The sequence below is a fragment of the Lepisma saccharinum genome, chromosome 10, assembly GCF_977018435.1.
Source record: "Lepisma saccharinum chromosome 10, izLepSacc3.1, whole genome shotgun sequence".
Taxonomy (NCBI): Eukaryota; Metazoa; Arthropoda; class Insecta; order Zygentoma; family Lepismatidae; genus Lepisma; species Lepisma saccharinum.
Window position 1 is genome coordinate 90,027,523 of NC_139238.1, and position 11,152 is coordinate 90,038,674.

The 11,152-nt window shown below is 37.5% G+C and overlaps 1 protein-coding gene across 4 annotated transcripts in view; it reads left to right on the top strand.

Annotated features, from left to right (window-relative positions):
• LOC145994020 (uncharacterized) overlaps window positions 1–11,152 on the top strand; it is a 92,559-nt gene that overhangs the window by 62,952 nt on the left and 18,455 nt on the right. For all 4 annotated transcript variants that reach the window (XR_014442311.1, XR_014442313.1, XR_014442312.1 and 1 more), the window contains 5 exons: window positions 267–472; window positions 1,900–2,016; window positions 3,795–3,915; window positions 6,424–6,640; window positions 9,204–9,376. Coding sequence is in view for 1 of the 4 variants with exons in the window: in XM_083130097.1 (XP_082986223.1) it covers window positions 267–472; window positions 1,900–2,016; window positions 3,795–3,915; window positions 6,424–6,640; window positions 9,204–9,376 (834 nt within the window). In the remaining 3 variants the exon portion in view is untranslated. The remainder of the gene's footprint in view (window positions 1–266; window positions 473–1,899; window positions 2,017–3,794; window positions 3,916–6,423; window positions 6,641–9,203; window positions 9,377–11,152) is intronic.

Below are 11,152 nucleotides of genomic sequence, written 5' to 3' on the forward strand. Positions count from 1 at the left end.
TAAATAAAGTTGCACATTTTACATAATTTACAGGATAATTGAACTCTGCAGAAGTGTTGTGCTGCACTTTCATGGATCATACAATATACCGAGACTCCCGAAAAGTATCAGCCAGTACCGATACATGAGCATTGATATTGACTCAGCTGTAGTAATCATATAATCGAAGCTGTTGTCAGTCATGAATACGAGTATACTGTTAATTCTTGTGCTGTTGCAAATGTTTTGGAATAATTGTTCTTTTTTTTTTTTTTGTTCTTATGCAGGTGATGATGAACTATATTCGAGAATTCTTCACAGTGTATCGTGACAAACCCAAGTTCTCATTCAGTTTCCATTCGGAGCTCTCGCACGATTCTTACAACAACATAGGTGGAGCAGACAAGGACTTGCTTAATTTCGTCAAGGGTCTGGAATCAGACGGTCACTTGAACAACACTCTGTTGATTGTTATGAGTGACCATGGGCATAGGTAGGCAAATTCCACATTTTTTCATGTGATAGAACAGCATTTAAAGGCAAAACTGGATTGGTCCAGTTATGCAGGATATGTGGGTTTGATTCCTTAAGTGGATGATTTCAATCTGGAATTTTGACGCCAGTGTGTCAATTGTAAAATTGTCGTAATTAACCAAAAGTGGCAGAAAAGTAATGTAAAGTGACCTAATTCAATCAGTTAATAAGTTATAGAAGAGTCTGAGTACTTGCAAGGCTTTCTGTCTGTCACATGTTGGCCTTCTTGAAGAACTTCACAAGTGCAAGTTTAAACATTGGTACATTTAGGAAGAGGTGAAAGCAAGGTTAGATTATATAAAAAAAGGAAAATCCTGACTCCTGTCATTTGCCCACATGGTGTACTGTCTGCTGTATTTGTCAGAACTTCCTTCTTAATATTAAATATTTTAATCTTGCTTTTACCTTTCACGAATTTTATCAATGTTAAACAATGCACTTTAGAAGTTTCTGAAGATCAATCTGTGAGAGGCTAAAAAATTGATAGAAAAATTGTACGATAAGTACCATTCAAACTTGTACTTGAACACAAAGGTGATGCAGTCCTTCATGAAGAATACAAAGCCTCTGCATAAGTGGGATTCATTACAGGGCTATCTTTTGGCTTAAAAATTGCTGGAGCATAGATAGTACTTACCACACCATGTCCGCTATGGCTGACATGAAGGTTGTGTGGAAGCCTACCCTATGTGACTTCATGGTGTAATGCATGCAAAACAACTGTACTTTACTTTAAAATTCTGAATCCTATTTTTTTTAACATGAGAAAATATATCTATAGAGAACTGATGATATACATTAATAAGTTAATGTCCGTACCTGTGGGTCATGAGATGAAATGGGTTGAAAATCACTGGTGTATTGCAAGTAGAGTTGATGGAATCATGCGGAGAGAGTATTACTGTACAAATCACTTGCTTCAGAAATACAGTACATCATTTTCACAATCATTACCCTTATATTTTGTAATAAAACATGCTCTTCTGCCTGTTGATTTTTACTTTCGTTGTATTGGTGGGGTAAATACAGTATGGCCGGAAAAGAAGTATACCAAAAGTTGGCAACATTGTACACAGTCGGTAACTTTCATTATAGTTCTTTTCCGGCCATACTGTAGGTGATAGGTTGATACCTGTTCTCCCACATAGCCAAATGGTTCTCTCTCTCACCCTTGGTGCAAGCAATCTCAGGTTTTATTATCAGTGAGATCTCCATTTTATTGTTGACCCAGCATCGTGAGGACAACTGGAGAAAGAAAATGGCGGTGATAAGTCTCACATGTCACCCAATGAAAAAGCTCTTTGGCTGGCAGACCCTGTCCCTCAGGGGGCTGTTGTTCCAAGGATTTTTGTTTAGTTTGATATCTAACATATGTACTTTTTCTAGGTTTACTGCAATACGTGATACGCAGCAAGGAAAACAAGAAGAACGTCTTCCAAACTTCATATTTGTTTTTCCTCCATGGTTTGAGCAGAAATATCCTGAAGCCATTGCAAATTTCAGGTGAGCTTTTCAGCATTTTTGGCAAATTCTTTATTAGTAAACCTTTCCAGACGAACGACTACCTTAACCCATTGCTCATTATAAAATTATATGGCAATGAACAACAGGCTATAATCTCAGCAAGTGTGTTGTAGCCACCTCTTTCAAATTCCAACTGTTAGATGTCACGTTTTGCACGCTACGACATCAGGGGACCCAGGTTCAAACCCCAGCCTCGGTATGACATCACTCATCCTCAAATTCATGATTAGTGTCAGGAAAGCAAAGTGAAATAAACCAAATTTTAACACGTTAGGCCTGGCTGTTACGTTACACAGGACTTTAAGTGCCAGGTAATTTAGGCAGACATTGAACCACCGCAAAATGGTGTTAAATGGGGGTTGAGACGTTAAGCGGAGATGGTGCAACTGGCCCTAAGCAACATATTAGTTCTCCTCTGTGACGATGCGATCTAAGGCATTGTGCTTTGGACTCCGACTGCGGGACTGCATGGTTCGAGTCTGCCTGGGTTCAGTCTCCCACGTTTTCAACCTGTGTATAGGATGGATCGGTTGCAATCCAATTGGGGAGCTACGAGTTAGTTGCGTAACCTGGTCATGGATATCTCCCATAACTGCTGGGGGTTCGACATTCTGACCCCACGTCACCCCATTACTGTTTGAAAATCTCCACATCTCTAGGTAGGATTGTGGAAGGGTGGCTGGCAGTCGAGAGATAAGCCAAGGCCCTTCGAGGGCTGTGGAGCCATGGCTTATTTGTTTATTATTTTAAGCAACATATTTATGATTTTCTGAAGAACATCAAAAAACCTCCATCTCTTGGGAAAAACTCGGTATTTTCAGGCCCGTCTGGAAAGGGTTAATTAAAGATGGACTGTGTAGGTCCAAGATCATAAATCATATATGCACACATACACAGAATAATATATATCATTACTATCAACAAATCCATGTGTTGAAAACCACATAATACCAGCACCATTTCTGATATGTATATGCATAAAATATTGATTAGGACTGATTGAAAATACCAATATTTAAATATATACTGATATGGTACCAATTAATTTGTCCTATTCATAAGATATTTTGCATTTTTGAACGTGTATTATTTTTCTTCAAAATATTTTGATGGTATCAAACAGCTTTGTTTGATGATAACTGCATGATATAGCTGACTTCAAATAATCAAATACGTTATTGCTGTACTAATGTAAAACTGGGGGTCTACCAGTCAAGCATGTCAAGAAAAATCAAGAAATCAGCAGGTAGGTCAAGAAAGTCAAGAAATTATGCTTGTGGTCAAGAATTTTTTCTATTTTTTACAGTGTGGTGAATTAATTGACATTGATATATACCCGTACTGGGATTTGTTAAAATTGAATATTTTGAAATCTAAAATTGTATTGAGTTGTGGTTAAGATTTGTAAAAAAATATTAAATAAAGTAATGTGGCCATTCCCCATCCAGGATGAAGTCTGAAGCATTAATTTTTACATGCATTAATAATTAAAACAAGTCTAAATCGCTTGTTCAAGTACAGCTTCAGTTTTCATCTTAACTGGCATTTCCAACTATACCTAGGGGGGAGGGGGCAAATTAAATTAAATAAATGTTAAGAAAAGAGGAAAAATAGGTTCAAAAAAGGAAAGGAAGCTCAAGGAAATGTCATGAAAAAGAGTTTTGGATTTGTTATTTTGGTAGCTTATAAATAATGAAATTTAACTAGCACAGAATACAGTTGAAGATATTGTTATGGCTTGTTGTATCTATTTCCAGGACTAACGCACATAGGTTGGCTACTCCATTTGATATCAACCCAACCCTGAAAAACATCTTGCATTTTGATGGAGCTGGGAAGGGTGACATCAGAAACAGATCCATAAGTTTATTTAAGGAGGTAATTAAGCTTTTCTAATTTAATCTACAGGTTGTAAGAGGAAGAATTGACTGAAATTCCTTCCTCTAGTAACTTACTGCTAATTTTCGTTCCTAATATGATGCTGTGCAGTTTGGAAAGCTTTTTACCTATTTTTGTGGTCTTTGTTGCAATCATCTGTTGGATGTTTTTTTCAAAATTGATTTTTTTTTCACTTAGTGGGCTGAATTGTGGTATGTGATTTTTTAGACACCCTGTATTATTGCACGTATTTCAAGAATATTAATTTTAATTTGGTTTTGTATGTATTATGTTTGTCAAAGAAATGTTTATATAGTATTTGATTTGGCAGTCAAAACTATGTACATGGTATTAATATTCTACACTGCTTTCCAATATGTAGAAATTTCAACAAAGAATGCAGGCTTGACCAGGGCTCGAACCCGGGTCTCTGGCATATCATGCTATTGCTACCAACTGAACCAGTCCTGGCTTCGCCTGATCTTTTGATGTCGCTGTTTTACCCGTGTGGAATCTGTGACCTTTGAAACACTGTTGACGTTGCCTGGTTTCCCTGCAATGTAGAGATGTAAATTACATCATGATCTTAATGCACTATCCAAAAGAAAAGAAATCATAAGTGAAATAAGTATACCTCCATGGGAACATCACGTTTTAACATTTAGTTGATGAACCCTCGCGTGCCTGTATTCCTGTTGAAACCTGTGCTCTTTCAAGTACATGCTTTTGAAACTTGCCGCAAAGTACATAAAAAATCATAGCTCGAGAACTAATTGTCATACAGAGATGAAATTTCATTAAATTAGACACACACAGGAGATGAGTACGCACAAGAGATGTGTGTGCCTAATTTAATGGAATTTACATCTCTATGCTGGGAGGAACCAGGCAATATCTACGTCTACGGTGTTTCGAAGGCAACAGATCCCGTTGCGGTAGCACTAGAAGAGGCAATTTTACACAAGTAAAACAGAGACAGCGAAAAATCAGGCGAAGCGATGCCGGTTCAGTTAGCTCAGTGGAAGAGCAATGGCACAGTATGCCAGAGACCCAGGTTCGAGTCCTGGTTGAGCCTGCATTTTTCGCTGAAAAATCTACATAAAAATGAAATTTGTTTTGATTTCTTTCTTAAAGACAGAGCTTTTAGCGTTAAATGAAGAAGAAAAAGAAAATTGATTTTTTATTAAAAATGGCAAACTGTGCCCCCCCCCCCCCCAGTAGACCGAAATGAATGAAAAAATTGTATGTGGCGGTGTTACATATCTACAACCATGCAAAGTTTCGTTGAAGTCAGACTGATATTTCTTGAGTAATATATATATATATATATAACATTAAATAAAGTGGCAGTGTTGCCAGCTTTGGGACAATGTCTGGAATTTCTCTTCTAGCATCAGCCCTATGAGGATATGAATACTTGTGCTGCAACTTTGAAAAAAAAAACAAAAACTGAAATTACAGCATTTGGAAATTTTGCATAATTACACATTTTTTTTTTAACTTTGGGGCTTTGCCTCGTTTCTCCCTTAGATCCCACCCTGGATTCTTAATTGTCTGATGTTACTTAAAATGTAACTTTTTACTCATTTTTACATTTAGAATTTAAATTTTTCAAAAAGATGCAGTGGTTGAGTATATAATGCCTTCAGAGGTACACTAATGAACAAAGTAGATAGAACTGAAATACAATTCATAGTTTTCAAGAAACTTGGCACATTAATTGCTGCTGTGTGCTAATATGTGGTCTGGTCAAATTTCGACAATCGGGCCTTTTCCACCGCTTCCCCCCTGAATCCTTAATTGACAAATGTTGCTTAAAATGTTACTTTTTACTCATTCTTGCTTGTAGAATTTAAATGTTCCAAAAGGATGCATCAGTTTAGAAGTTATAGCCACTTTTATAAATCTATCCCATAATAATATTGGGTAACAGAGAAAATAAGGACTTTTTCAAACTTTGCTTGTTTATAATAGTAGTAATGGATATATTGTTTTGTAATGTGTGTGTGTCATACCTTCATACACATGTGTATGTTAAAGATAAAAAAGACAGAACTGAAATATCATGCGTAGTTTTCAAGAAATGGCACATTAATTGCTGCTGTGTGCTGCTGGTCGAAATATCCACCATCCATCCTCAACAGAAATACAGACATGGTTCCAGGATTCTAAAGGTTAACTCTTACCTTTTACATGTAGTACTAAAGATGTTTTAACATTCATAAGAATACCCATTTTTATACTTGTATCAATGCAGCATTTAGTGTGTAAGTGCTCCTGTTCTTTAACATCATCCTGATGAAGCCATTGAACTTGGTGAAATCTTGCCAAAATGAGTAACTCTTTTATTATATTAGGATGGCGTGTGAGCTATGCTCTAAATAAAATACCTGGGAAAACCATGGAATTGGCATGGCACACTGAGTAAGGTAATGCATAGTTCATATTTCAAGCCAATGACAATCACTGTTGCTAACATTCAGACAATTGTTCTTACCTGGATTCCAGATTCCTACCAAACGTACCTGCGCCGATGCTTTCATAGAGCCGCACTGGTGTGCCTGCTTGGTGTGGGAAAAGGTCGATACTCAGGATGCGAAGGTGCAGCAGGCAGCCAAAGCACTTATTGATTTCATCAACAGGTACACCTCGGAACACCGTGACTTGTGCAATTCGCTGAGGCTGACCAAAGTCATCTGGGCTGGGAAATTGTTACCAACTCCAGGTAAAAGGCAATTTTATCTTCTCGTAGGGAGTTTTTGTACTGAAATGACAAGTAACATGCAAAATGGGAGTTCACACCAGCACATGCCCTTCTAGTCTACACTCTGTCCGAGGAATCTCTGGAGCGGGCAAATGCAAACAAGTCCTCTGCGCAAGGAGTGACTTGAGAGGACTTAACCAATGAATACGTGAGAGGGGAAGTGAGTGCATGGAAGGATAAACATTGCTGCAAGTCGTTTACAGCTTTGCTCCAGCTCTCCTCACTTTCTCCCCTTCTCTACCATTATGCACAGTGCTGCTTCACAGATTCCCTAGACACAGCGTAGAGGTGGGTTTATTTTTCTGAGATGGGTGTAAGTAATCACTGTGAATGCATGACCAACATACACTTGAGAGAAATAGTGAAGTTCGAGTGGTAAGTATCATCATCATCATCCTTTGCAGTCTCCTGCCTCTGGCTGGGTATGGTATGTATCAGGTTCTTAAATTTTTCGGCTGAGGGTAATCATAAGATTATTGGTTATTGGTGAAATTTATATGAGTAAATTAGTACGTGGGCAAATGAAAAAGTAAGTTACACCCGAGCCACGTTCCTGTACTAAAAGAGAGAAAATAATCATGCTTGGTGGCAGCACTGTCCGGAATATATTTCCCCATACCCAAAGCAGCCATGTTGCAGCTGCTTTAATATGAGAGTAGTCTCCGTGTCAGTATGGCATGTCGTATTGACGTGGTGTCCAACGTTGAGTTGCGCTCAGTCGTCTGATTTTTGTGTACACGAAGGCATAATCAGAGTGAAATCCATCGCCAAATTGTCAAGGTGTATGGTGAGAATGCAATGTCACACCCCATGATCAGGAAATGGTGCCAGATGTTCGAAGAGGAAAGAACGAACGTGAACGACGAACAGTGTGTTGGGCAGTCTGCAACTGTGAACGCTATCGACAAAAGGGAGCATGTTAATGCAATCATCCTTGCCAACCGCAACGTGAAAGTTAAGGCAGATTGCAAGTGAACTGAACATATCATACAATAGTGTGTCTATGCTGATTCATGACCAGTCGGGTGTATAGTAAAGTGTGCTCTCACTGGGTGCTGTGATGAGCACAAAAGTCAACTCAATTGAAATTGGACGGAATTTTTACACACAAGAAATCGAAAAACAGGTCACTGGCTTCAAAAAGTGCTTGGAATACCTTGGTGACTGTCGAAAAAAAGTTAAATGTTCATACATTTTTGTACAATAATCATTTTCTTTCTAATGTGTTTTGTTTGTTTTACTTTTTGATTTTCCCTAGTAGTTTGAGAAAAAAATATATTTGCCCATTCCTATTGATATTAATAGAATTACTCTTGATATTCCCAACAATAATAGGAGATCCAGAAAACTTCATGTCCGCAGACCCTCAAGTAACTCCTGTGTACATTCAACCAGAATGATTTTTGCTATTTGCCTGTGCAATTTTATGATCCATCCCCAAGTTGGGTGGCACATTAGCGTTTGTTTGAGTGTGAGTTTTAAGTCCACTTTTATGCACAGATATGCTAATTGGGACTGGACCTACAGTTCAAAATTGAATTCGTGCCACTATGAGTCTCCACTGGTTATCGCATCCGGGGACCCCTTGATTACAAGGCAACGACATTACCACTATGCCATCGGGAAGGCCTACATTGGCATTTGTAATATCTAGTATAATTACATTACATTACATTACCTTTTACAAATGACAAATTCCATTTTAGCCTCACATTTTTTTTAGTACAGTTAATGTAAATGATACATTTCACATTCTTTAACATTTAGAGTGCTGACCTGTAAGTCGCTTTCCGTCCCAAGAATGCTGACCATTTTCACTACTTTTAAAAAAATCATATCTCAAAAACTAAAAATGTAAAATATATGTATCATACACTGTTGAAAAGTTTGATTCTTCCTCTTTATTTTGATATATGATATGTTACATTATAACCACATGGCTACCTTGGACGTTACATCATAAATGATATGAAATGTACTAAAAATAAAAAGTTGACAAGATATATGACATTCAGTGGCAGTGATTGTGTCCCAAAACTGAAAGAAGGGGGGGGGGGGGGGGCAAAGACAGTATATTTCCCTTTGTAGATAAGATTTAGCATAGTGCGGGCACAAAAGTGGCTTAAATTGGGGAGTAACTGCTCCCCTCGTTCCCCCTAATCGCCTGCACTGTAGAAAAGGGAAGCAAGCATATCGCTATCAGACAACAACGCGAACAGAACCGTTATGAGCATTTGCCCACCATCTAGTGGCAGTATGAGGAAGTATGATGTCCAAACATTACTCAGGATTGCTAACTACGTAAATGTACGGCAAATGACCGTTGAAATAAATTTTGAATTCAACTCCGTATATATACGTGATCCGCACACTAGAGAAGTTCGGGAGCTCCGTATATATACGTGATTAGCACTCTTAAGTGTTTAAATGCTTTCGTAGCTAATTGAATACAAACTGGTATCCCTATTGGCTGGGATGTAGAAGAAATTGTGCAGTGGGATGATGATGTATTCTGTGTCTTCAGGTTTGCTGCATTTCAAGAAGAATGCCGATATGGATGGCTTCATCGCTGATATGACAGACCACACAGAAGTCTCTCAAGAGCTGTACCAGGTGAAAGTCCAAGCCGAGCCGGGAGGTGGGATATTTGAAGCATCTTTGCAGCACAGCATCAAGGAAGGCAGCTTCAGGATAAAGGTAAGTGGTCCCTCCGAAGTTGGAGATAGTTAGGAACTAGTTTTAGAAACACTTTTTCTGCCTTTGCCTCTTAGTACTATTCAGGATGTCTACCCAGGATGTCTACCAGTCTGGAAAAGTCAGGAAAATTTATTTTTCTGGAAAAATCAACATTTTTGTAGTAATGCACTAAAAGTATTTTGAATTTGTTGTGGACAAACTATACACGGCTCCTATAAATGATTCATTCGATTTCAAAACACTGTATTATCCAAAGTATTGCACATACAGATATGAATGATACATGAAGATAATTGTAAACTCACCAAGTTTGCATCGTGACACACCAGTTGGCAGCATGAGTGCAGTGCCTGTACAAAATGGTGACAAATCAAGAAAAGAGTTTTTGTGTGTTGGAATATGTGAGATGTTCATCTGCTGTTGCAGTGTAGCATGCATGCAGAAGAGAGTACAGAAACGAACTAGGGAAGGCTCAGGGAACGCATCAGTATGTAGAAATATGTTTCGGGGGAGGAGGGGGTCCGAACCAAGTGTCTCAGGAATAATAATAATAATGTTTGAATTAAAATAAGTATATTAAATTAAATTAATACTAATTACAATACATAAATTAATATTATGTTATTATTACAGGACAAGTAAAAAGACTGTATAAGAATAGAGATATAACAACACATATTTATTACTAGCTTACCTGTAGTTAAGATCGGAATAACTTACATAAAAACAAGTGCCCTGGCAATGAAATTAATGTCAAATAGATGAATAATTGAATATTTATCAAATAACAAAAATGATGTTACATGTAGCTGGAGAAAAGTAAGTTTCTGATTAAAATTTTATGTATATTTGTTTGAGTAGTAGTGTACATAAATCTTCTTTGTAATGTGATTCAAAGCCGTATGATCCCAATATAATCCTTGCCTTCTAAAAAGTTGAGAGGAAATTAATAATCATCGATTATGCAACAAATGGTAATATTTTCAATATTACCAATTTTAGTACTTGGTAAGTCTTGTGTGTGGGGGTGGGGGTCCGGACCCTCTAAATATGTCCTTCCTGTCCTTCAAAGCTGTATGATCCCAATATAAACCCTTGTCTTCCAATAAGTTCAGACGAAATTATACAACAAATGCTAAACGAGTATAATTTCATTATTTAATTTTCGTACCTAATAAGTCTTTCAGTACAATAAGTACTTAGAAAAATACTATAACAATTATTACTTATGGTTCATGAGTATATGTTTTATAGAAAACACAACGTTTCGAGACGCAACTGGTCTCTTTCTCAGGTGCACTTCTTGCCAATCGGAATTACTTCATGCCTACGTCAATTTACACAAAAGAACAATGAATAAGGTGATAATAAATGTATTTTTGAAGTACTTATATTGTATTGTAACAACGTGAGTAACTCACACACTCCTTTTTTATAAAATTAGTAAGTCTTTCAGGTGTGGGGGGGGGTCTGGACCCCCGAAATACGTCCTTCGTGTCCTTCAAAGCCATATAATTCCAATATAATCCTTGTCTTACAATAAGTTCAGAGGAAATTATATAGCAATGGTTAAACAAATAAATTTTTCATTATTTAATTTTAATACTTGATAAATCTTTTGGGGCGGACCCCCTTCACCTTCCCCTAAATACATCCTTGTCTGATGACCATTGGCAGAATATTACTACAAAATGTATGGGTGGAACTCGACTACCGCTTGGATGTGTGTCGTGTGACCAGCAGTAGCGTAGCGTCCTAGTACACCCATTCGTTGTA